We start from the raw sequence: 22,014 nt of genomic DNA, 5'->3' as shown, positions 1-22,014 counted from the left end.
TTAAATAAAGCACATTCTATGGCTTCTGAGCTGCCATAGGTTTGTTCCAGTCTCTCCCAGGCTGCAATAAGACCTGCATCTGAATAGTCCACATGAACTGCCCTTATTGTCTTTATGTGCTCTGCTGATTCAGGGCCTAACCAGTTAACAAGCAAATTCAGTTGTTCCTTGCCAGTGAGATTAAGGTCTTGGATCACTGCTTGAAAGGTCGATTTCCAGGCTCTATAATTCTCGGCACGATCATCAAACTTTGGGAGACTAATGTTTATTAACTCCCGGCGAATCATGTATCTGGCGAAGTCAGACATGTCCGATCTCCCGGTCATTGTTGCAGGATGAACTTGTGGTATCCGTAGGGGATGTAAGTTTTCTGGCTTATATGACTGCGACAAATCAGGGCGAAATGATGCGGCATAAGGGTTAAACTGCAGTTTAGTCTCTATAGGTTCTGCTGGCTGTGGCCTAAATTGTGAGTTAGTGCTGGAAGTTACCTTGTTGGCAGGTGGCAACATTTCTTGACTTGCGGGCGCATCCGTGTTAGAAACTGGAGGTGGTGCTGGTGCAGATGTTAAACGTCTTAGCACGTAGTCAGAAGTGCAATCAGCTGAGTCCTCCATTTCTCCTGGAATAAGACAATCCGAATTATCTTCTTGTCCCAATGCTTGTTCAAGGAACTTTAGTTTAGCAAGGGCTGTTGCTTCTTCCCTTTCTGCTTGGAGTATTTTTAATTTCCTTTGAGCTTTCATTTTGTTTCTTTGAGCCTCCATCTCATTTCTTTGATCTTCCATTTGGGCTTCTACTTCCACTTCAGCCTCCCTTTTAGCTAAGGAGCTTTTTACTCTAGGGTCATTCCACATCAAGTGGACCAGTTTTAAAAATCGTCCCCACTCGACCTTCTCCGATTTTGCTGAAAATTTATAAGGATGTACATGTATGTTTGAAAAGAGGTTCTGTAAATTTTTAGGGCCAGATCTCAAATACATTGGGCACTGTTGACCTTTCACTGGAGGTTCCACCAAGCCTGCGGCTTCAGCTAAGTGGATTTTGCAAACTTTGGCACATAGCCATTAGAGTTCTATACTGGCTATGATGCTGAAATTTGGCATACTAGCTCAACTTTTGGTGCTAAATACGATAAAATTATTACCGGCTATGACAAAACAATATTTCAGCCGCAATTTTGTGTCAAAGTAGCTTGAAAAACGCTTCGCATAAAATTTATGCCGAACTTTGCCCATATATATCTCAAGACCAAAAACCAATAGTAACTGGTGCTTTGCCCTGTACTCCAAACATCTACATGACTTTGCATTGCTGCAATATCACGGTCAAAGCATATGTATTTGTGGAAATATTCACACCCACATATGATGAAAAACGTAAAAAACCCGAATTTTACCTATTTTTAGGTCAAATTTCTCAAAAAGGGTACCCCTAAAATATATTAATTCTGATATTAGAAAGAGCACATTTTTCTCTACAAGCATCATTGCTTGTTTTTTTGGAGAAAGTCTCTCAGTTTAAGAAATGAAAAATGCCACTGAACATGGTGTTATTTATTAATACGCAATGAATGGTAACTGCACTATTCAAACCCTTGCGTTGGTCCATGGTGGTTACACCACAACCAATTTCCTAAGAATTGGTATTATAATCCTATTAAGAATTGTAATAATGCTGTCTTTCGAGAATTGGCAGCCCCATCGCCTAGGAGCCATGGCCGAAAGCCGTGCAAGGCGAGCCTCGGGCGGTCTCTTTATCGCAGGTTCCGAAGCCTGAGGGTGGGTGTCTTTGCCTAGGATCCCAAGCCTAATATTGGGTATCTTTTGTTGGTTCCCAAGCCATAATGTTCAGTCTAAGTGGTCTGGAATTGTTGCTGAATTTGCAACATAATCGGTTCAGAGAAGCTGTATTGTCGGCCCATTGCTGTTGCAGCTGGTGCTGGAATTATTGCAATGATTGACTGCTCGGGAATCCAGCATGTATCATTTCTCACAGGCCAATGAAAGAAGCTAGCTGGTCCGTGAGGATGCATAAAATTTATTAATGCATCATGCTCGTCGACTGAAATTTCAGAAATATTTCCAATCCACCAGTTCCTATCGTAAATGCAGGCAATGTATTGCCCTGGCTGGAGGTTTGCAAATGGCACAAAAGGCATTTCTGATCTGACAGATCTATCTACATGGGCAATGAAAGATGATGGGTCGTTTGACACCCTTGAAATGCGAATCTTTTTGTCATCAATTGGCACAAACTGGTGATTTTTCTCTCTTTCCAGCAATTGTATATCCATCTTTGAACCTTTCCTCTTGAACTACCCGTATTTCGTCAATTTTTTCTTTTGGAACAAAAAAAACTTGATTCCTTGCATTTGCTCGCTGCAAAAGTTGAATAAATCCACCGGGGTCAGTATTTGGTTTTCAGTTGGGCGTTGAAGACTGGCACGAGCTGCCAACCTCTTTGCTGTCCCTCCAATCCCATCACAGGGCGACTTTCCATGACTGGTACCAAAAAAATTCCATTCAGCGCTGATATTGAAATCAGCATTGTGGTGGCACAAGTTGAGAGAATTTTTGAAATTTTTGTACTGGGCTGCAGATCCATCGCTGAAGTAGTGGATATGATGAATCCCATAGATGAGAGTCTTGAGATACTCCACAATTACTGTTAAGAAAATGTGGACTGCAACTGTGTCATGTCGTGAGCAATTACTGATTATGCACAAGCTGATGTTCTGCGCAGCTTCACCATTTAACTCCTTGAAGTAAATTACAAATGGGTGTACTATAGCGTGACTATTTTCAATATGAGGGAAATGTTTGTTGCCTATCGGGATCGGAATGGCCCTGAAATTGGATTTTCCAAGTTTTGTGAGCTTCAGCCAAAGTGATGCGTAACCGTTGGATCTGCTGGAACACATTCCGTTTGTGTGTGTACCATTCACCAAAATGTCAAACTAATGCTTGCAGCATGCCCAATCAATGATGACTACAAAGAGCTCATATGCAAAATGGTCTGTGGAATTGAATCCAAGGACTGTATGCTTACCGTTGTGATAAATGCCCGGGTCCTGAAGTTTTAAAAGAATTTCTAGTCAATGTGCTTGTCAACAGTGACCCTGAAGATATTATTGAGTTCAAACAATGGATTCACACTGATTGAGACATGCTTGATACCAAACAACTGACTATAGAAGATTTCATTGAAGAATTGGTTTTGAAAATTTCGAAACTTTGTAGCCATCACTACATCGCCAAGTATCAAAGTTGCTATCTGAAATCGTTGAAGGAAAATCTGAGACCTGGAGAGCTTGTGATCCTTATGGACTTTGCTGAAAATTACTCATTTATTGTTCAAGATGCCATTCAAGGTTTCCACTGGGAAAAGTCAAGCTACAGTACACCCATTTGTAATGTACTTCAAGGAGTTAAATGGTGAAGCTGCGCAAAACATCAGCTTGTGCATAATCAGTGATTGCTCACGACATGACACAGTTGCAGTCCACACTTTCTTAACAGTAATTGTGGAGTATCTCAAGACTCATCTATGGGATTTGTCATATCCACTACTTCAGTGATGGATCTGCAGCCCAGTACAAAAATTTCAAAAATTCTCTCAATTTGTGCCACCACAATGCTGATTTCAATATCAGCGCTGAATGGAATTTTTTTGGTACCAGTCATGGAAAGTCACCCTGTGATGGGATTGGAGGGACAGCAAAGAGGTTGGCAGCTCGTGCCAGTCTTCAACGCCCAACTGAAAACCAAATACTGACCCCGGTGGATTCAACTTTTGCAATGAGCAAATGCAAGGAATCAAGTTTTTTTTTTGTTCCAAAAGAAAAAATTGACGAAATACGGGTAGTTCAAGAGGAAAGGTTCAAAGATGGACATACAATTGCTGGAACAAGAGAAAATCACCAGTTTGTGCCAAGTGATGACAAAAAGATTCGCATTTCAAGGGTGTCAAACGACCCATCATCTTTCATTGCCCATGTAGATAGATCTGTCAGATCAGAAATGCCTTTTGTGCCAATTGCAAACCTCCAGCCAGGGCAATACATTGCCTGCATTTACGATAGGAACTGGTGGATTGGAAATATTTCTGAAATTTCAGTCGACGAGCATGATGCATTAATAAATTTTATGCATCCTCACGGACCAGCTAGCTTCTTTCACTGGCCTGTGAGAAATGATACATGCTGGATTCCCGAGCAGTCAATCATTGCAATAATTCCAGCACCAGCTGCAACAGCAATGGGCCGACAATACAGCTTCAGTGAACCGATTATGTTGCAAATTCAGCAACAATTCCAGACCACTTAGACTGAACATTATGTCTTGGGAACCAACAAAAGATACCCAATATTAGGCCTGGGATCCTAGGCAAAGACACCCACCCTCAGGCTTCGGAACCTGCGATAAAGAGACCGCCCGAGGCTCGCCTTGCACGGCTTTCGGCCATGGCTCCTAGGCGATGGGGCTGCCAATTCTCGAAAGACAGCATTATTACAATTCTTAATAGGATTATAATACCAATTCTTAGGGAATTGGTTGTGGTATAACCACTATGGACCAACGCAAGGGTTTGAATAGTGCAGTTACCATTCATTGCGTATTAATAAATAACACCATGTTCAGTGGCATTTTTCATTTCTTAAACTGAGAGACTCCAAAAAAACAAACAATGATCCTTGTAGAGAAAAATGTGCTCTTTCTAATGATATCAGAATTAATATATTTTAGGGGTACCCTTTTTGATAAATTTGACCTAAAAATAGGTAAAATTCGGGTTTTTTACGTTTTTCATCATATGTGGGTGTGAATATTTCCACAAATACATATGCTTTGACCGTGATATTGCAGCAATGCAAAGTCATGTATATGTTTGGTGTACAGGGCAAAGCACCAGTTACTATTGGTTTTTGGTCTTTTGAGTTATATATGGGCAAAGTTCGGCATAAATTTTATGCAACGCGTTTTTCAAGCTACTGTGACACAAAATTGGGCCGAAATATTGTTTTGTCATAGCCGGTAATAATTTTATCGTATTTAGCACCAAAAGTTGAGCTAGTATGCCAAATTTCAGCATCATAGCCAGTATAGAACTCTAATGGCTATGTGCCAAAGTTTGCAAAATCCACTTAGCTGAAGCCGCAGGCTTGGTGGAACCTCCAGTGAAAGGTCAACAGTGCCCAATGTATTTGAGATCTGGCCCTAAAAATTTACAGAACCTCTTTTCAAATATACATGTACATCCTTATACATTTTCAGCAAAATCGGAGAAGGTCGAGTGGGGACCACTGGTCCACTTGACATGGAATTACCCTCTAGCTTCCTCTGCAGCCGCACTGATTTCCAGTAGCTTGTCGGACAATGTTGACTTCCTGGAGTGAGATGATCTGGAAGACGGAGATGTAATTTTGGTTGATGTTCTGTGATGTGACCTAACCTCTTGGAGGTGAGCGATGCGGAGTTCTGCTTTATCCTGGGCATCTCGCACTAATGAGGTCTTTTCTTGGAGAATAGTTTCCCTTTCAGCTAGTTCTGCTGGGGCATCTTCCATGTCACAGTTACTCAGGAATGTGACGTACTTTGCAGACAGTCTCTGGTAGTGATCATAGGTGGCAGATAAACTTTTCAATGTGGTTGTTAAATCTGCGGTGTTACTGTGAGAGCGTGGAAGAGCTGCTAAATAGTGATCAACTCTGCCCCATAAATGTTCTAGGTTATCATGGAACTCGTTTCTAACAGTCTCAAAAGTTCTCTCTGGCCTTTTGTGTCGGCTTGGTTACACGTCTGGGTCGTACGTCTTGCTTTGCAGTAAGTGTGGACTGTGCTCCTGCAGCATCTATGGTGTCGGGAACCTGATGTGCTTCACTTGCAGATGGGTCCACGGTGCCTTTTGTGGACATGTTTTAGCTAAGATGGCGGACGGTTAAGACTTGCTAACAGACAATGCATATGCACACAGACACTGTAGACTTAGGTCTCTTGTTACTATTTTGCCACCGATATATGCGGATGAGATGTGTCTGAGGGATGTGATCACGAATCTCTGCATAAACAATGGCAGATAGCGTTACTCGCCAACCTGTGCTCCCAGTCCTTATCAGCTGCGCGTGGTGATCCGGAAGGATGATGCAGTGATGAATTCAACAGACTTTATTTACAGTACCTTGATGAGATGAGACGTCAGGGAAGATGAAGGAATGAAGATGAGGTAGGAGTGAGGACTGTAGGTTAGGCTACGTTCACATTAGCGTTGCGCCGCCGTGCGTCGGCGACGCAACGCGCGACGCACGCTAAAACGCGCGCAAACGCGCGCAAAAACGCGCGCGTTTTGCGACGCGTGCGTCGTTTTCCGACGAAAATCGGACGCACAGAAAATGCTACATGTAGCGTTTTCTTGCGTCCGACGCTAGCGTCGGAAATGACGCACGTGGCGAAAAACGCCACCAAAACGACGCACGCGTCCCCTATGTTAAACATAGGGGCGCGTCGCCGCTGCGTCGCCGCTGCGTCGCCGGCGCAACAGCGACGCACATTGGCGGAACGCCAATGTGAACGTAGCCTTAGATCTGTTATAGAAGCACCAGAAGATAATAGAAACTCCAGGTTAGAGGTAACAAGAGAATCCTTTCTCCAGCTCTGCAGCACATGTGTGTTCTAAGATGGCACAGAGTAAAAACAGGAAGAGAAGGAAAAAGATAGGAGGAGCTATAGACAGAGAGGTATTATGGGAAAGTACCATAACAAAATATTACAGTGTAATACAGTAATGGCCAGTAGATGGCAGCAACGTATAACAAATACAATAGCTGATAGAACTAAGTATATTACCATTACATAAATGTCCATGTATGGCTAAAAGTTTATCAGAATAAACTGAACAGCACAACTTGTAAAGCTACACATCATTGAAAACTCCTGCATTTTTAATTTTTATGGTTAATTCTAATACATTTTATAAAATATGTATAGGGCAAAAATGCTCACAACATTCCTAAATAAATTACATCTGAGGTTTTGTTTCCAAAATGTTGTCTTTTGGGGGTTGTTTTTGTACCTGTTTATAAATTATATTTATATATATATATGTATATATATATATATATAAATATATATACAGTGGGGCAAAAAAGTATTTAGTCAGTCAGCAATAGTGCAAGTTCCACCACTTAAAAAGATGAGAGGCGTCTGTAATTTACATCATAGGTAGACCTCAACTAAGGGAGACAAACTGAGAAAAAAAAATCCAGAAAATCACATTGTCTGTTTTTTTAACATTTTATTTGCATATTATGGTGGAAAATAAGTATTTGGTCAGAAACAAAATTTCATCTCAATACTTTGTAATATATCCTTTGTTGGCAATGACAGAGGTCAAACGTTTTCTGTAAGTCTTCACAAGGTTGCCACACACTGTTGTTGGTATGTTGGCCCATTCCTCCATGCAGATCTCCTCTAGAGCAGTGATGTTTTTGGCTTTTCGCTTGGCAACACGGACTTTCAACTCCCTCCAAAGGTTTTCTATAGGGTTGAGATCTGGAGACTGGCTAGGCCACTCCAGGACCTTGAAATGCTTCTTACGAAGCCACTCCTTCGTTGCCCTGGCGGTGTGCTTTGGATCATTGTCATGTTGAAAGACCCAGCCACGTTTCATCTTCAATGCCCCTGCTGATGGAAGGAGGTTTGCAGTCAAAATCTCACGATACATGGCCCCATTCATTCTTTCATGTACCCGGATCAGTCGTCCTGGCCCCTTTGCAGAGAAACAGCCCCAAAGCATGATGTTTCCACCACCATGCTTTACAGTAGGTATGGTGTTTGATGGATGCAACTCAGTATTCTTTTTCCTCCAAACACGACAAGTTGTGTTTCTACCAAACAGTTCCAGTTTGGTTTCATCAGACCATAGGACATTCTCCCAAAACTCCTCTGGATCATCCAAATGCTCTCTAGCAAACTTCAGACGGGCCCGGACATGTACTGGCTTAAGCAGTGGGACACGTCTGGCACTGCAGGATCTGAGTCCATGGTGGCGTAGTGTGTTACTTATGGTAGGCCTTGTTACATTGGTCCCAGCTCTCTGCAGTTCATTCACTAGGTCCCCCCGCATGGTTCTGGGATTTTTGCTCACCGTTCTTGTGATCATTCTGACCCCACGGGGTGGGATTTTGCGTGGAGCCCCAGATCGAGGGAGATTATCAGTGGTCTTGTATGTCTTCCATTTTCTAATTATTGCTCCCACTGTTGATTTCTTCACTCCAAGCTGGTTGGCTATTGCAGATTCAGTCTTCCCAGCCTGGTGCAGGGCTACAATTTTGTTTCTGGTGTCCTTTGACAGCTCTTTGGTCTTCACCATAGTGGAGTTTGGAGTCAGACTGTTTGAGGGTGTGCACAGGTGTCTTGTTATACTGATAACAAGTTTAAACAGGTGCCATTACTACAGGTAATGAGTGGAGGAAAGAGGAGATTCTTAAAGAAGAAGTTACAGGTCTGTGAGAGCCAGAAATCTTGATTGTTTGTTTCTGACCAAATACTTATTTTCCACCATAAAATGCAAATAAAATGTTAAAAAAACAGACAATGTGATTTTCTGGATTTTTTTTTCTCAGTTTGTCTCCCATAGTTGAGGTCTACCTATGATGTAAATTACAGACGCCTCTCATCTTTTTAAGTGGTGGAACTTGCACTATTGCTGACTGACTAAATACTTTTTTGCCCCACTGTGTGTGTATATATATATATATATATATATATATATACTAGATTGTGGCCCGATTCTAACGCATCGGGTATTCTAGAATATGCATGTCCCCGTAGTATATGGACAATGATGATTCCAGAATTCGCGGCAGACTGTGCCCGTCGCTGATTGGTCGAGGCAACCTTTATGACATCATCGTCGCCATGGCAACCATTATGACATCTACGTCGATACTGTGCCCGTCGCTGATTGGTCGAGGCGAATTCGCGGCAGACTGTGCCCGCTGCTGATTGGTCGAGGCAACCTTTATGACATCATCGTCGCCATGCTGTGCCCGTCGCTGATTGGTCGAGGCCTGGCGGCCTCGACCAATCAGAGACGCGGGATTTCCAGGACAGACAGACAGACAGACAGAAAAACCCTTAGACAATTATATATATAGAAGATTATAATACTATATATTATAAAGTTGGAAACAGGAACACATGGGCTACTTGCACAGTGAACAAGTCTGTATGATCATGTTCACACACCACCAAGAAACCTGAAGACACAAAAGAGAATAGTAAAACCAAAAACACTCAGTTTGAAAAAATGTTGCAGTAATCCGCAAGTGCTAGTAAAAGATGTAAAAAACAGGGTATTTGGTTGATACGTTTTTTGCAAAAAATGTATACTAAGCTGCTCTACCAATCTTCACGGTATACCCTTATCAGAGCAGTCCTAACTAATGTATGCAATCCCTATCTGATGTATTTAAAAACCTGATCATCTGTATATAACCTGTGTGAACAGGGTTCAGAGAGGAAAAATCCATGTGTGCATACAGGGTAGAACAGCTTTTGTGCAGATAGCCCAAGAGGAGTGGTGGAACTCCCCAGTCTTGTAGACACAAGAGAACAATTATGCCCGCTGCTGATTGGTCGAGGCAACCTTTATGACATCATCGTCGCCATGCTGTGCCCGTCGCTGATTGGTCGAGGCCTGGCGGCCTCGACCAATCAGAGACGCGGGATTTCCAGGACAGACAGACAGACAGAAAAACCCTTAGACAATTATATATATAGAAGATTATAATACTATATATTATAAAGTTTTTTACTTGCTTGTACAAGCCTAATTTTTAAAGAATTGGGATGCTGTGTAAAATGTAAAGAAATTGAGTAACATTAACTAATAGAAAACATTTGGCGCAATATTAATACCTTCATGACCTTGGGATTTTCCGTTTTTTGCTCCCTTCCTTCCCAGAGCCATAACTTTTTTATGTTTCCTTCCATATGGCCATGTGCGGGCTGTTTATTTGTGAGATGAGTTGTACTTTTGAACAACATCATTGATTTTACCATATAGAGAACTGGAAAAAAAATGAAAGTGCGGTGAAATTGCAAAAAAAGTGCAATTCCACTACTGTTTTTTTTTTAACAATGTTTACTAAATTCTAAAACATATCTGCCATTATGATTTTCCAGGTAATTACAAGTTCATAAATACCAAACACGTCTAGGTTCTTTTTTATTTAAGTGGTGAAAAAAAATTCCAAAATTTGTAAAACAAATAAAAAAAAGTGGCCATTTTCCGATACCTGTAGCGTCTCCATTTTTCGTGATCTGGGGTCGGGTGAGGTCTTATTTTTTGTGTGCCGAGCTGGCGTTTTTAATGATACCGTTTTGGTGTAGATACGATCTTTTGATCACCAATATATTGCATATTAATGCAATGTTGCACCGACCAATAAAACATAATTCTGGCGTTTTGATTTTTTTTCTCATTATGTCGTTTACCGATCTGATTCTTTTTATTTATTGATAGATCGGGCAATTCTGAACGCGGCAATACCAAACGTGTACTTTTCATTTTTTTAAATTGTTTTATTTTGAATCGGGCGCATGGGGGGGTCATTTAAACTTTTAGATTTTTTTTTTTTTACTAGCTTCAATAGTCTCCATGGGAGACAAGAAGCTGCGATCATGAGGCTATGTGCATACGTTCAGGTTTTTTCGCGTTTTTTTTGCGGTAAAAACGCTATAAATACGCATACATTATGCATCCTATAATTTAGAATGCATTCTGCATGTTTTGTGCACATGATGCTTTTTTTCCGCGAAAAAAAACGCATCGCGGTAAAAAAAAGCAGCATGTTCATTAATTTTGCGGATTTTCTGTGTTTTTCCCGTTATTCTATGCATTTGGGAAAAAACGCACCAAAAACGCATCAAAAACGCATGAAAAACCGCGAAAAAAACGCATGCGGATGCAGAAATGTCCGGTTTTTGTCAGGAAAATTTCTGCAAGAAATCCTGACGTGTGCACATACCCTCATACATAGTTATTTTACAGAGTTTTAGGTCCACTTTCCTTAAAGGGGGTCCTATCACTCAAAACACAGACAGCTTAAATTTGCGCCTGGCTACATAACTGCAGTCAGCTTTATTTTTCTTTTAGAGAAATCATACTTTGAAGCGTCGGGGACTATAGGGAGGGATGTGACTAGTCCGGTGCCTCTGGTGACTTTCCCCTGCCCAGTCTAGTTGATTTACAGGTTTGTCACTACACACACACACACAGGAGAGACCTGTCAGTAAACTGGAGCAAGGCGGGCACAGGACGTTGGCGGCAACAGACTGGTCACGTCTTTCCTTATAGTCTCTTAAATGTGCAAATTGTCTCTTCAAAGAGAACTAGAACTTTAGTGACACCTATTGGAAGCAGTGATCCTAAAAGGCAATACAGACTCTTTAACGAGCCTTGCAATATCCTAAATCATATTGCAAGGCTCGTTAAAAAGTCAATATTGACTATTAGGATCACTGCTTCCAATAGCTGGCGCTATAGTTCTAGCCTTCTTCCTCTGTGAAGAGACAATTTGCATATTTAATTTCCCAGAGGCGCATGCGTGGCAGATAAGTCTCCCCACTTTGACATGCCAGGCTTGGCTTGTCACTCTCCACATGGAGAAATGTTACCCCTTAGACCTATAGTGTCTTCAAAGTATGGGTGCAATCACACAGCCCAGCTCCGATTCATGCTGCTCGTGGTTTAGGCAGCATGAAGTGACTGAAAGGTCTCCTATAACCTCTCGCATGATTAATACTGAGGAGCAGGTATCAGATGTATGGTCTGCAGAAAGACAACACCACGGATACACAGGATGGTAGTGCAGTTTCCTTCTTTATTCATTGCTGTACAGCAAACATTGCCATATCTCCAAGATGTTACTCCAATATACATATATTAAAAACAGAAAAAGTTTCATGTGATTAACAGAAGTTCATAAAGAGTTTGGGAGTAAAAGGATTCATTCTCGGGACTACTCTACATATCCATATACTGGGGCAGGGCTCCATCGAGCCGTTCCCGATGATGTGGCTAATCTCGGTGTTGTTGAAGTCAATTTGTTATATTTCTTTGTACGTATTGTCCTGTGCAAGTCTCTTGGAGTTAAATAGTTCTTTTCATGTGACCCCTTTGAGTGAAATATGAGTTGGAGCAAAGCCTCTGGGAAGCCAGCTTCACAATTTACATTGTTCCTTGTTATATTCACGTAAATAGGAAAGAAACAAAATCCTCCAAACACTGTTAAAGAGAGAGACTTCATGAGCATCACAGAGAGAAGGCAAAAAAAAAAAAAGAATATACAGGGAATGTCAAAGAAAGAAGAGGAAGAAAGAAATCCACAGAGGAAATCATATAGCGGTAACTCAATGGGACTTTAATTAAAACTTGATAAAGATTCTCTGCCAGCAAGAAAAAGAAGAAAGGCGACTATAGGTGGAGAAGGAGGCCGGGGGATTCACAAATATTCATCTCAGATCCTGCCCTCTCCAGCATTCAGGCTAATGAGAAGGTCAGGAAGAACCTCTTCTGCCGAGGCGTAGAGAAGAAGATCGCATAAGGCAAAGATTGGAACAAGGCGACAGACAAAGAAGTTCCCGTAAAACAGAATACACATGGAATCAGCATAAATAAATGGCAATGTCATATATAACCATAGAACATTTTTAAATAAAAAATATTGGCTATATTTATTTTTAAATATTTGAAAATGAAATATACAGTACAGACCAAAAGTTTGGACACACCTTCTCATTTAAAGATTTTTCTGCATTTTCATGACTATGAAAATTGTACATTCACACTGAAGGCATCAAAACTATGAATTAACACATGTGGAATTATATACTTAACAAAAAAGTGTGAAACAACTGAAATTATGTCTTATATTCTAGGTTCTTCAAAGTAGCCACCTTTTGCTTTGATGACTGCTTTGTACACTCTTGGCATTCTCTTGATGAGCTTCAAAAGGTAGTCACCGGGAATGGTTTTCACTTTACAGGTGTGCCCTGTCAGGTTTAATAAGTGGGATTTCTTGCCTTATAAATGGGGTTGGGACCATCAGTTGTGTTGAGCAGAAGTCTGGTGGATACACGGCTGATAGTTCTACTGAATAGAATGTAAGAATTTGTATTATGGCAAGAAAAAATGCAGCTAAGTAAAGAAAAATGAGTGGCCATCATTACTTTAAATTGAAGGTCAGTCAGTCTGAAAACTTGGGAAAACTTTGATTGTGTCCCCAAATGCAGTGGCAAAAACCATAAAGCGCTACAAAGAAACTGGCTCACATGAGGATCGCTCCAATAAAGGAAGACCAAGAGTCACATCTGCTTCTGAGGATAAGTTTATCCGAGTCACCAGCCTCAGAAATCGCAGGTTAACAGCAGCTCAGATTAGAGACCAGGTCAATGCCACACAGAGTTCTAGCAGCAGACACATATCTACAACAACTGTTAAAGGGAACCTGTCACCCCGAAAATCGGGGGTGAGGTAATCCCACCGGCATCAGGGGCTTATCTGCAGCATTCTATAATGCTGTAGATAAGCCCCCGATGTTACCTGAAAAAGGAGAAAAAGACGTTAGATTATACTCACCCAGGGGCGGTCCCGCTGCTGGTCTGGTCAGATGGGCGTCTCCGGTCCGCTGCGTCGCCTCCCATCTTCTTTCCATGACGTCCTCTTCTGATCTTCAGCCACGGCTCCGGCGCAGGCGTACTTTGCTCTGCCCTGTTGAGGGCAGAGGATAGTACAGCAGTGCGCAGGCGCCGGAAAGGTCAGAGGCTCGGCGCCTGCGCACTGCAGTACTTTGTCTGCCCTCAACAGGGCAGAGCAAAGTACGCCTGCGCCGGAGCCGTGGCCGAAGATCAGAAGAGGACGTCATGGAAAGAAGATAGGAGGCGCCGCAGCGGACCGGAGACGCCCATCTGACCAGACCAGCAGCGGGACCGCCCCTGGATGAGTATAATCTAACGTCTTTTTCTCCTTTTTCAGGTAACATCGGGGGCTTATCTACAGCATTATAGAATGCTGCAGATAAGCCCCTGATGCCGGTGGGATTACCTCACCCCCGATTTTCGGGGTGACAGGTTCCCTTTAAGAGGAGACTTTGTGCAGCAGGCCTTCATGGTAAAATGTAGGAAATTAAGGGGACCCATTGCCAGGTTTGGGGACAGTAAACCATCAGCAGATTATTACGTAGGTGGGGTTTAGGGTTCCGAATAAAGTTAAAAATGGCATAAAGTTAATAAAAGGCCTCGCACATTACAAAAGAGATGAGTCCGTCAGCAAGAGGCGCATCAGGAGCCGAGGGCAGTACGGCTCGCTTCACTGGCAATGCGCATGCCTTTACACCCGATCTATGTAACGAGCATACACCGGCTTCCGCTGGACACGGCTCAGTAATGTATGCATTATTTTACTATTTAAGGTCAGGACGGTTTTGACATTTAGTTTAGCTGCCGCAAATATAGTAACTGGTTCCTTTTAAGGAAAAGTTCAAAGGAGTTACACAGGGCTTTCTTTTTATCCCCTATGGGACTAAGCACTTATTGGCAGGTAGCTGATAACTACCCGCCTGTTCTGCCCTGCAACGATCTCTCCCGGCTGAGAGCGATCCTCAACAGCTCCTGCTTCCCATAGACAAAGTAGTTTGTTCTCTTCTGCTCTGTTGAGGGGGTTTCACTACTGACATCATATCGACAGCCGACTCCTCGCTGCGTTGGGCTGAGACAGCTCTTAATCCACATTTATGTAGGCAGTGATGCCTCACGGACGGAGCAGAACAGAAGAGAAGGAACTGGTTTGTCGACAGGACAATCACTTGCAGGAGCAGTCGCCCACCCTGAGTAGGGGGAAATCGTTGTAGGGCACAAAAGGCAGGTAGATACCACACACCTGCTACTAAATGTGTAGCCCCATTGGGGGAAAAAAGAAGGTCCTGGATAACCTCTTTATCAATATTCCAACATATTGTCATCAGTTTCTCACAGTTTTCAAGATCTCTGCTTGATGTCATTCAACAATCGCCCATTTTATGGGATGGCTATACAGGCGCTGAGTTTGATACTGTACTTATCCGGGCAATGTCTTGGGACAGGCTGAGCCCCATCTTAGTTAACGACTGCTAGCAGAGATGTTGGAAATTGTTGTGAAGTGTATTAGAAATGATAGAACTTTCCATAATACAAAGAAAACCTGTATTTACAGAACAAAGGTAACCCTTTAATACAGAAAACTCACTTCTGCCTCTGCCATCTAAAATTATCCAAAGTCAATGAAGTTTGAAGCTGAAAAAGCACAAGACACGTGGATAAGGATAGCATTTTGTGAGTGCCACCCCTACCCCTAACCCCTTTTTCAAAATAACACCTTTGTGAAGGATGGGTTGACCAAAATAAGAGTCTAATAACACATAAAGAGTAACCAAGAAGTGTTTTTCTAGAACCACTTTGGGGTCTGTGTGATCACCGGAACCCGAACCTTGACCACATGCAGATCTACTAAAGTGAAATCGTAGATGATCATGGAGCTTGAGGCTAGGGTCACATGCCCATATACTCCGATTATGCTAACCACACTCAGATCAGAGTGTGAGCATAATGTGATCTGATTCTTGAGAAGATTGAAGAGAAAAGAAAAAAAATCTCCATCTTCTCCATTGTGTCAGTCCGTGGAGATCAGACCGCACTCAGATGTCATCCAAGTGCAGTCCAATGCTTTCCACTGACTCATTGACTTGCATGACCTCGGTCTGAAAATCGGAACCAGCTTGGGCATGCTGCAATTTTTTTCTAAAAAAAAAAAAAAAAAAAAATCGGACATGTGCACGGCCACATGGACTAACGTTGGTCCAAGTGTGATCCAATGTTTTGTAGGGTCGCACTCAGACTGAAAATACAGTTGTCCGCCGAGCTGTTAACAGGATCGCAGTCGCTGCACCAAATTGTAAAATATCAGTATGTGAAACCGGCTGTGACCGAAGTGCAAATAATACAATAAACACCATCATAGAAGACTTGGTCTTTTTTTTTTGTCTTATACCTGATGACAAGAGCGATATGCTCTCAAAACACGTTGTTGCTCTGCCCCATAATAAAGAACTATCCCATAAATACCCTGCTTTGATCAAAGTCTCTAGGAAGTGGGACGATCATTAGCTACGTAGGATTTTCCACTCTGACTTGTGCTAATCACAGAAGACCTGGTTGAGGTCTGACAAATGAATGGTAGACGACATCCTCATAGACTACGAATTGTGGTCTCTTCACTCCTCCTGACTCCAAGGGAACAAACTTTTTGTTTAAAACATTTCCATCAAAAACCCAGACCTGTCCTTTAGAGTCCTGTGACATGGGATGGGTACACATTAACACGGGGTATAGCTAATACACACGTTAGGTAGATTATAGCTTTTTTTTGTATTAGTTTAGGGTCACACCTGTGTTTTCTGCAGTATTTTCACCTACTTTATGATCTAAATGTATTAAATATCCAGTAACTAATCTGCGTCGATTTCAATGTAGCAAAGTTTGTAGAAAATGTAGTGCCACCAATGTGCAGACTTACCCAGGGTGTGAGCATCAACCCAATACAAATCAGTCTGCTGGGTGCGCTCATTGCTCCGAGCGATTCTGTAGGACTGTACAAGTGGCTGCTGAAAAGGCAAAGCTTCAAAACTTTCTAGTAAACTTTTTCCACATTTTTCAATATTCACGCTCAATACGCAAGAAGGGAATTGTGCCAAATTTAATCATAGGAGCATTAGATGTGATGGGTTTTGGATTGTCTAAAAATGCAGTCTCTGCATGCCGTGAGCGTAGGATTAATAAGATTTGTGCTAAAACGTGATCATTTTATGGCTTTAGTCTTAAAGAGTTTGTCTGAGATACGTAAAGTGCTCCACAGTGCTAAACCAATGAAATAACACTTGCCCCCCGTTCCAGCACTGCGTCCCCATCTGTATACCGTTTACACTGGCTGCAGACTTCACTGCCTGTAAGCTCCATGTGATGGCTGCAGCCAATCATTGGCGTCAGGAGTCTCAGGCCGCAGACCACTACACCAGTGATTGGTTGCTGAGCCCGTGATTGGTTGCAGTGATTGGCTGCTAGATCGTATGGCCACGTGAGATCCATGGGCTATACGATATATGCAGCGCTGGAATAAAGGTAAAGTATTATTTCAGCGATATTGCTGCCAGTGTACAGCACTTTCCATGTCTCCCACAACCCCTTTAAAGGGAAACAGTCATCAAGTTTTTGTTATGTAATCTAAGAGCACCATAATGTAGGGGCAGATGCCCTGATTCCCTGTGTCACTTACTGGGCTACTTGCCGTAATTTCAATAAAATACACTGCTCAAAAAATAAAGAGAACACTAAAATACCACATCCTAGATATCGCTGAATGAAATATTCCAGTTGCAAATTTTTATTCATTGCATAGTGGAATGTGTTCAGAACAATAAAACAAAACAATTATCAATGTAAATGAAAATGAATATCCCACGAAGGTCTGGATTTGGAATGATGCTCAAAATCAAAGTGGAAAATCAAATTACAGGCTGATCCAACTTCAGTGGAAATGCCTCATGACATGGAAAAGATGCTCAGTAGTGTGTGTGGCCTTGATGTGCCTGTATGACCTCCCTACTATACCATGCCTGGGTATGCTCCTGATGAGACGGAGGATGGACTCCTGAGGAATCTCCGCCTAGACCTGGACTAAAGCATCTGCCAACTCCTGGACAGTCTGTGGTGCAACATGAAGTTGGTGGAAGGAGCGAGACATGATGTCCCAGATGTGTTCATCCAGATTCAGGTCTGGGGAATGGGTGGGCCAGTCCATAGCTTCAATGCCTTCATCTTGCAGGAACTGCTGACACTCCATCCACATGAGGTCTGGCATTGTCCTGCATTAGGAGAAACCGAGGGTCAACCGCACTAGCATATGGTCTCACAAGGGGTCTGAAGATCTCATCTCGGTACATAATGGCAGTCAGGCTACCTCTGGCGAGCACATAGAGGGCTGTGCGGCCCTCCAAAGAAATGCCACCCCACACCATTACTGACTCACTGCCAAATCGGTCATGCTGAAGGATGTTGCAGGAAGCAGATTGCTCTCCACGGCGTCTGCAGACTCTGTCACATGTGCTCAGTGTGAACCTGCTTTCAGCTGGGAAGAGCACAGGGCGCCAGTGTCGAATTTGCCAATCCTGGTGTTCTGTGGAAAATGCCAAGCGTCCTGCACGATGTTGGGCTGTGAGCACAACCCCCATCTGTGGATGTTGGGCACTCAGACTATCCTCATGGAGTTGGTTTCTAACCATTTGTGCAGACACATGCACATTTGTGGCCTGCTGGAGGTCATTTTGCAGGGCTCTGGCAGTGCTCCTCCTGTTCCTCCTTGCACAAAGGCGGAGGTAGCGGTACTGCTGCTGGGTTTTTGCCCTCCTACGGCCCCCTCCACATCTCCTGGTGTACTGGCCTATCTCCTGGTAGCGCCTCCATCCTCTGGACACTATGCTGACAGACACAGCAAACCTTCTTGACACAGCTCGCATTGATGTGCCATCCTGGATGAGCTGCACTACCTGAGCCACTTGTGTGGGTTGTTGAGTCCGTCTCATGTTACCACAAGTGTGAAAGCACAACCAACATTCAAAAGTGACCAAAACAGCAGCCAGAAAGCATTGGTACTGAGATGTGGTCCCCACCTGCAGAACCACTCCTTTATTGAGTGTGTCTTGATAATTGCCAGTAATTTCCATCTGTTGTCTATTCCATTTGCACAACAGCATGTGAAATTGATTGTCAATGAGTGTTGCTTCCTAAGTGGACAGTTTGATTTCACAGGAGTTTGATTTACTTGGAGTTATATTCTGCTGTTTAAGTTTTCCTTTTATTTTTTTGAGCAGTGTAAATGCAGGCGTTATTCACTAGTAGATTAGTAAACCTTCTGCCAGGTAATCCAACCCCACCCCCATCAATGATTGGCGGCTTTTTATGTTCATGGTGCACTATGGTGTTCATAGTGTCTCTGACACTATTTCATGCTGCTCTTAAATGGGGTAGCAAAAACCTGGTGACAGATTCCCTGTAATAAATCTGTCTAACAGATGTGAGATACTCCTGCTTTTCTTAGTACTTTTCAAAAGCGATGAGCGCTGCGAAAAGTTGCACATTTTTAAAACATAAGTGCCGATTCACAAAGACTGGTGTAAACAAATGAACCATGAGCATCTGACAAGCGATTTATGCAAGAATTTTGGCTTTGCTGAATGGAGGCCATGATGCACAATTATTGGCAGGTATTCGGAGCTCAGTTTATGCCAAGAACTAAGATAAAAATAAGTTTGTGTTGTTCAATATCTGAAATACAGGTGCATCTCACAAAATTAGAATATCATCAAAAAGTTCATTTATTTCAGTTCTTCAACACAAAAAGTGAAACTCATATTATATAGTCATTACAAACAGAGTGATCTATTTCAAGTGTTTATTTCTGTTAATGTTGATGATTATGGCTTACAGCCAATGAGAACCCAGAAGTCATTATATCAGTAAACTAGAATACTTTATAACACCAGCTTGAAAAATGATTTTATAATCCAAAATGTTGACCTACTGAAATATATGTTCAGTAAATGCACTCAATACTTTGTCGGGGCTCCTTTTGATTACCGCATCAATGCGGCGTGGCATGGAGGTGATCAGCCTGTGGCACTGCTGAGGTGCTATGGAAGCCCAGGTTGCTTTGATAGCAGCCTTCTGCTCATCTGGTGTCTCATCTGGGTCTGGTGTCTCTCATCTTCCTCTTGACAATACTCCATAGATTCTCTATGGGTCTAAGGTCAGGCGAGTTTGCTGTCCAATCAAGCACAGCGATACTGTTGTTTTTACACCAGGTATTGGTACTTTTGGCAGTGTGGAGAGGTGTCAAGTCCTGCTGGAGAATGAAATGTCCATCTCCAAAAAGCTTGTCGGCAGAGGGAAGCATGAAGTGCTCTAAAATTTCCTGGTTGACGGCTGCGCTGACTTTGGTCTTGATAAAACACAGTGGACCTACACCAGCAGATGACATGGCTCCCCAAACCATCACTGATTGTGAAAACTTCACACTAGACCTCAGTCAGCTTGGATTGTGGCCTTTCCACTCTTCCTCCAGACTCTGGGACCTTGATGTCCAAATGAAATGCAAAATTTACTTTCATCTGAAAACACCTTGGACCACTGAGCAACAGTCCAGTTATTTTTCTCCTTGGCCCAGGTAAGACGCTTCTGGCATTGTCTATTGGTCATGAGTGGCTTGACACAAGGAATGCGACACTTGAAGCCCATGTCCTGGATACCTCTATGTGTGGTGGCTCTTGAAGAAATGACTCCAGGAGAAGTCCACTCCTTGGGAATCTCCAGCAAATTTTTGAAATGGCCTTAATAATCCTTTCAAAGCTGTGGTTATCCCGGTTCCTTGTGGACCTTTTTCTACCACACTTTTTCCTTCCACTCAACTTTGTGGACATGTCAAGTCAGCAGTCTTCCCCATGATTTTGGAGCTACTGAAAAAGACTAAGGGACCTTTTTAATCGCTTACGAAGACTTTGAAGGTGTTTATTGCCAATTATTCTAATTTACTGAGATAATGACTTTTGTTTTTTCATTGGCTGTAAGCCATAATCATCAACATTAACAGAAATAAACAATTGAAATAGATCACTCTGTTTGGAATGACTCAATATGAGTTTCACTTTTTGTATTGAAGAACTGAAATAAATTCACTTTTTGATGACATTCTAATTGTGTGAGAAGCACCTGTATCTTTGCTTGCTGTCCATGAAGAATTCTCATACTGGCCATGTCCGATGTACATACATAATGAGCCATGCCCTGTGTATGCAGCACACCATCAAGGCAAGATTCATTCTCTGAATGCGGACAAGATTGTTGGCATTCACTGGCAGCAAACAGAGATCTTTACCGTAGGTTTGATTTCCTTTTAAAATGATTAAGCCTCATGTACATCAAGCTGGAAACCTCCTTAAAGGAGAGATGAAATTGGGGGCTCCAGTGCATAGCTGCGCAGGCAAAGTAGGGGCAAAGGCATAAAATTATCTAAAAACAATTAAAAATCTGTACATAGATCACATATATAGCTATACTGTACATATATTACTAAAGGTCATTTGATTTTTGGTTCCACATAAAATTTGACTCCGTCTCGGACATTATATGAATGCAAAGCCCGTGTGCTGAATTTCAATTCTTCTGGCCCGAAGGGGGCCTCGTGGTCCAAGTAATAAAGTCGCATGTTGTTTGTGGACAATTGTACCACAGTCTTTAGTTGCTTCTTGAATTCGGCCACGGTCTGATCAAGTCGGACACTGATTTTCTGGACTTTCTCCTCGTAGTGAATGTCAACGCTAGCTTGATTCTGGGGCCGGAGGTCAACCTCAGCCAGTGGTTCCAATTTACCATACTTCCTTACCAGCTCTTGATATCTAGAGGAAGATCGAAAGTGACACAATCTTAGCTCATTTTATTTATTGTAGAAAATAACAATGATTATTTCAATGAACATGAAAGGTAGAATTTATTTTATACATATATACAGAGGGGAAAATAAGTATTCGATGCACTGCCGATTTAGCAAGTGTTCCCACCTACAAAAAATTGAGAGGTCTATAATTTGTATCGTAGGTAGACTTCAACTGTGAGAGACAGAATCTTAAAAAAAATCCAGAAAATCCCATTGTATGATTTGACATAATTAGCATTTTTTTTGCATGAATTAAGTATTTGATAGAATAGAAAAACTGAAATCTTTGTTTGCAATTACAGAGGACAGACGTTTCCTGTAGTTCTTGACCAAGTTTGCACACACTGCAGCAAGGATTTTGGCCCACTCCTCCATACAGATCGTCTCCAGATCTTTAAGGTTCTGGTGCTGTCGCTGGGCAACATTGAGTTT

The 22,014-nt window shown here is 42.3% G+C and overlaps 1 protein-coding gene across 2 annotated transcripts in view; it reads right to left on the bottom strand.

The window, feature by feature from the left end:
- Positions 1–22,014, bottom strand: part of LOC138651609 (alpha-tectorin-like) — a 360,891-nt gene that overhangs the window by 281,755 nt on the left and 57,122 nt on the right. Inside the window, exon 8 of one of the 2 annotated variants that reach the window (XM_069741926.1) lies at positions 15,845–21,544. The exons of the other annotated variant lie outside the window; for it this stretch is intronic. Coding sequence (XP_069598027.1) covers positions 21,226–21,544 — 319 coding nt within the window. The 3' untranslated portion in view covers positions 15,845–21,225. Of the gene's footprint in view, positions 1–15,844; positions 21,545–22,014 lie in introns of those variants that run through there. 2 annotated transcript variants of the gene reach the window in all.

This window comes from Ranitomeya imitator, chromosome 10 (assembly GCF_032444005.1).
Source record: "Ranitomeya imitator isolate aRanImi1 chromosome 10, aRanImi1.pri, whole genome shotgun sequence".
Classification (NCBI taxonomy): domain Eukaryota; kingdom Metazoa; phylum Chordata; class Amphibia; order Anura; family Dendrobatidae; genus Ranitomeya; species Ranitomeya imitator.
Note: the sequence above shows the minus strand (reverse complement) of the source record. Positions and strands in the feature narration are given on the sequence as shown.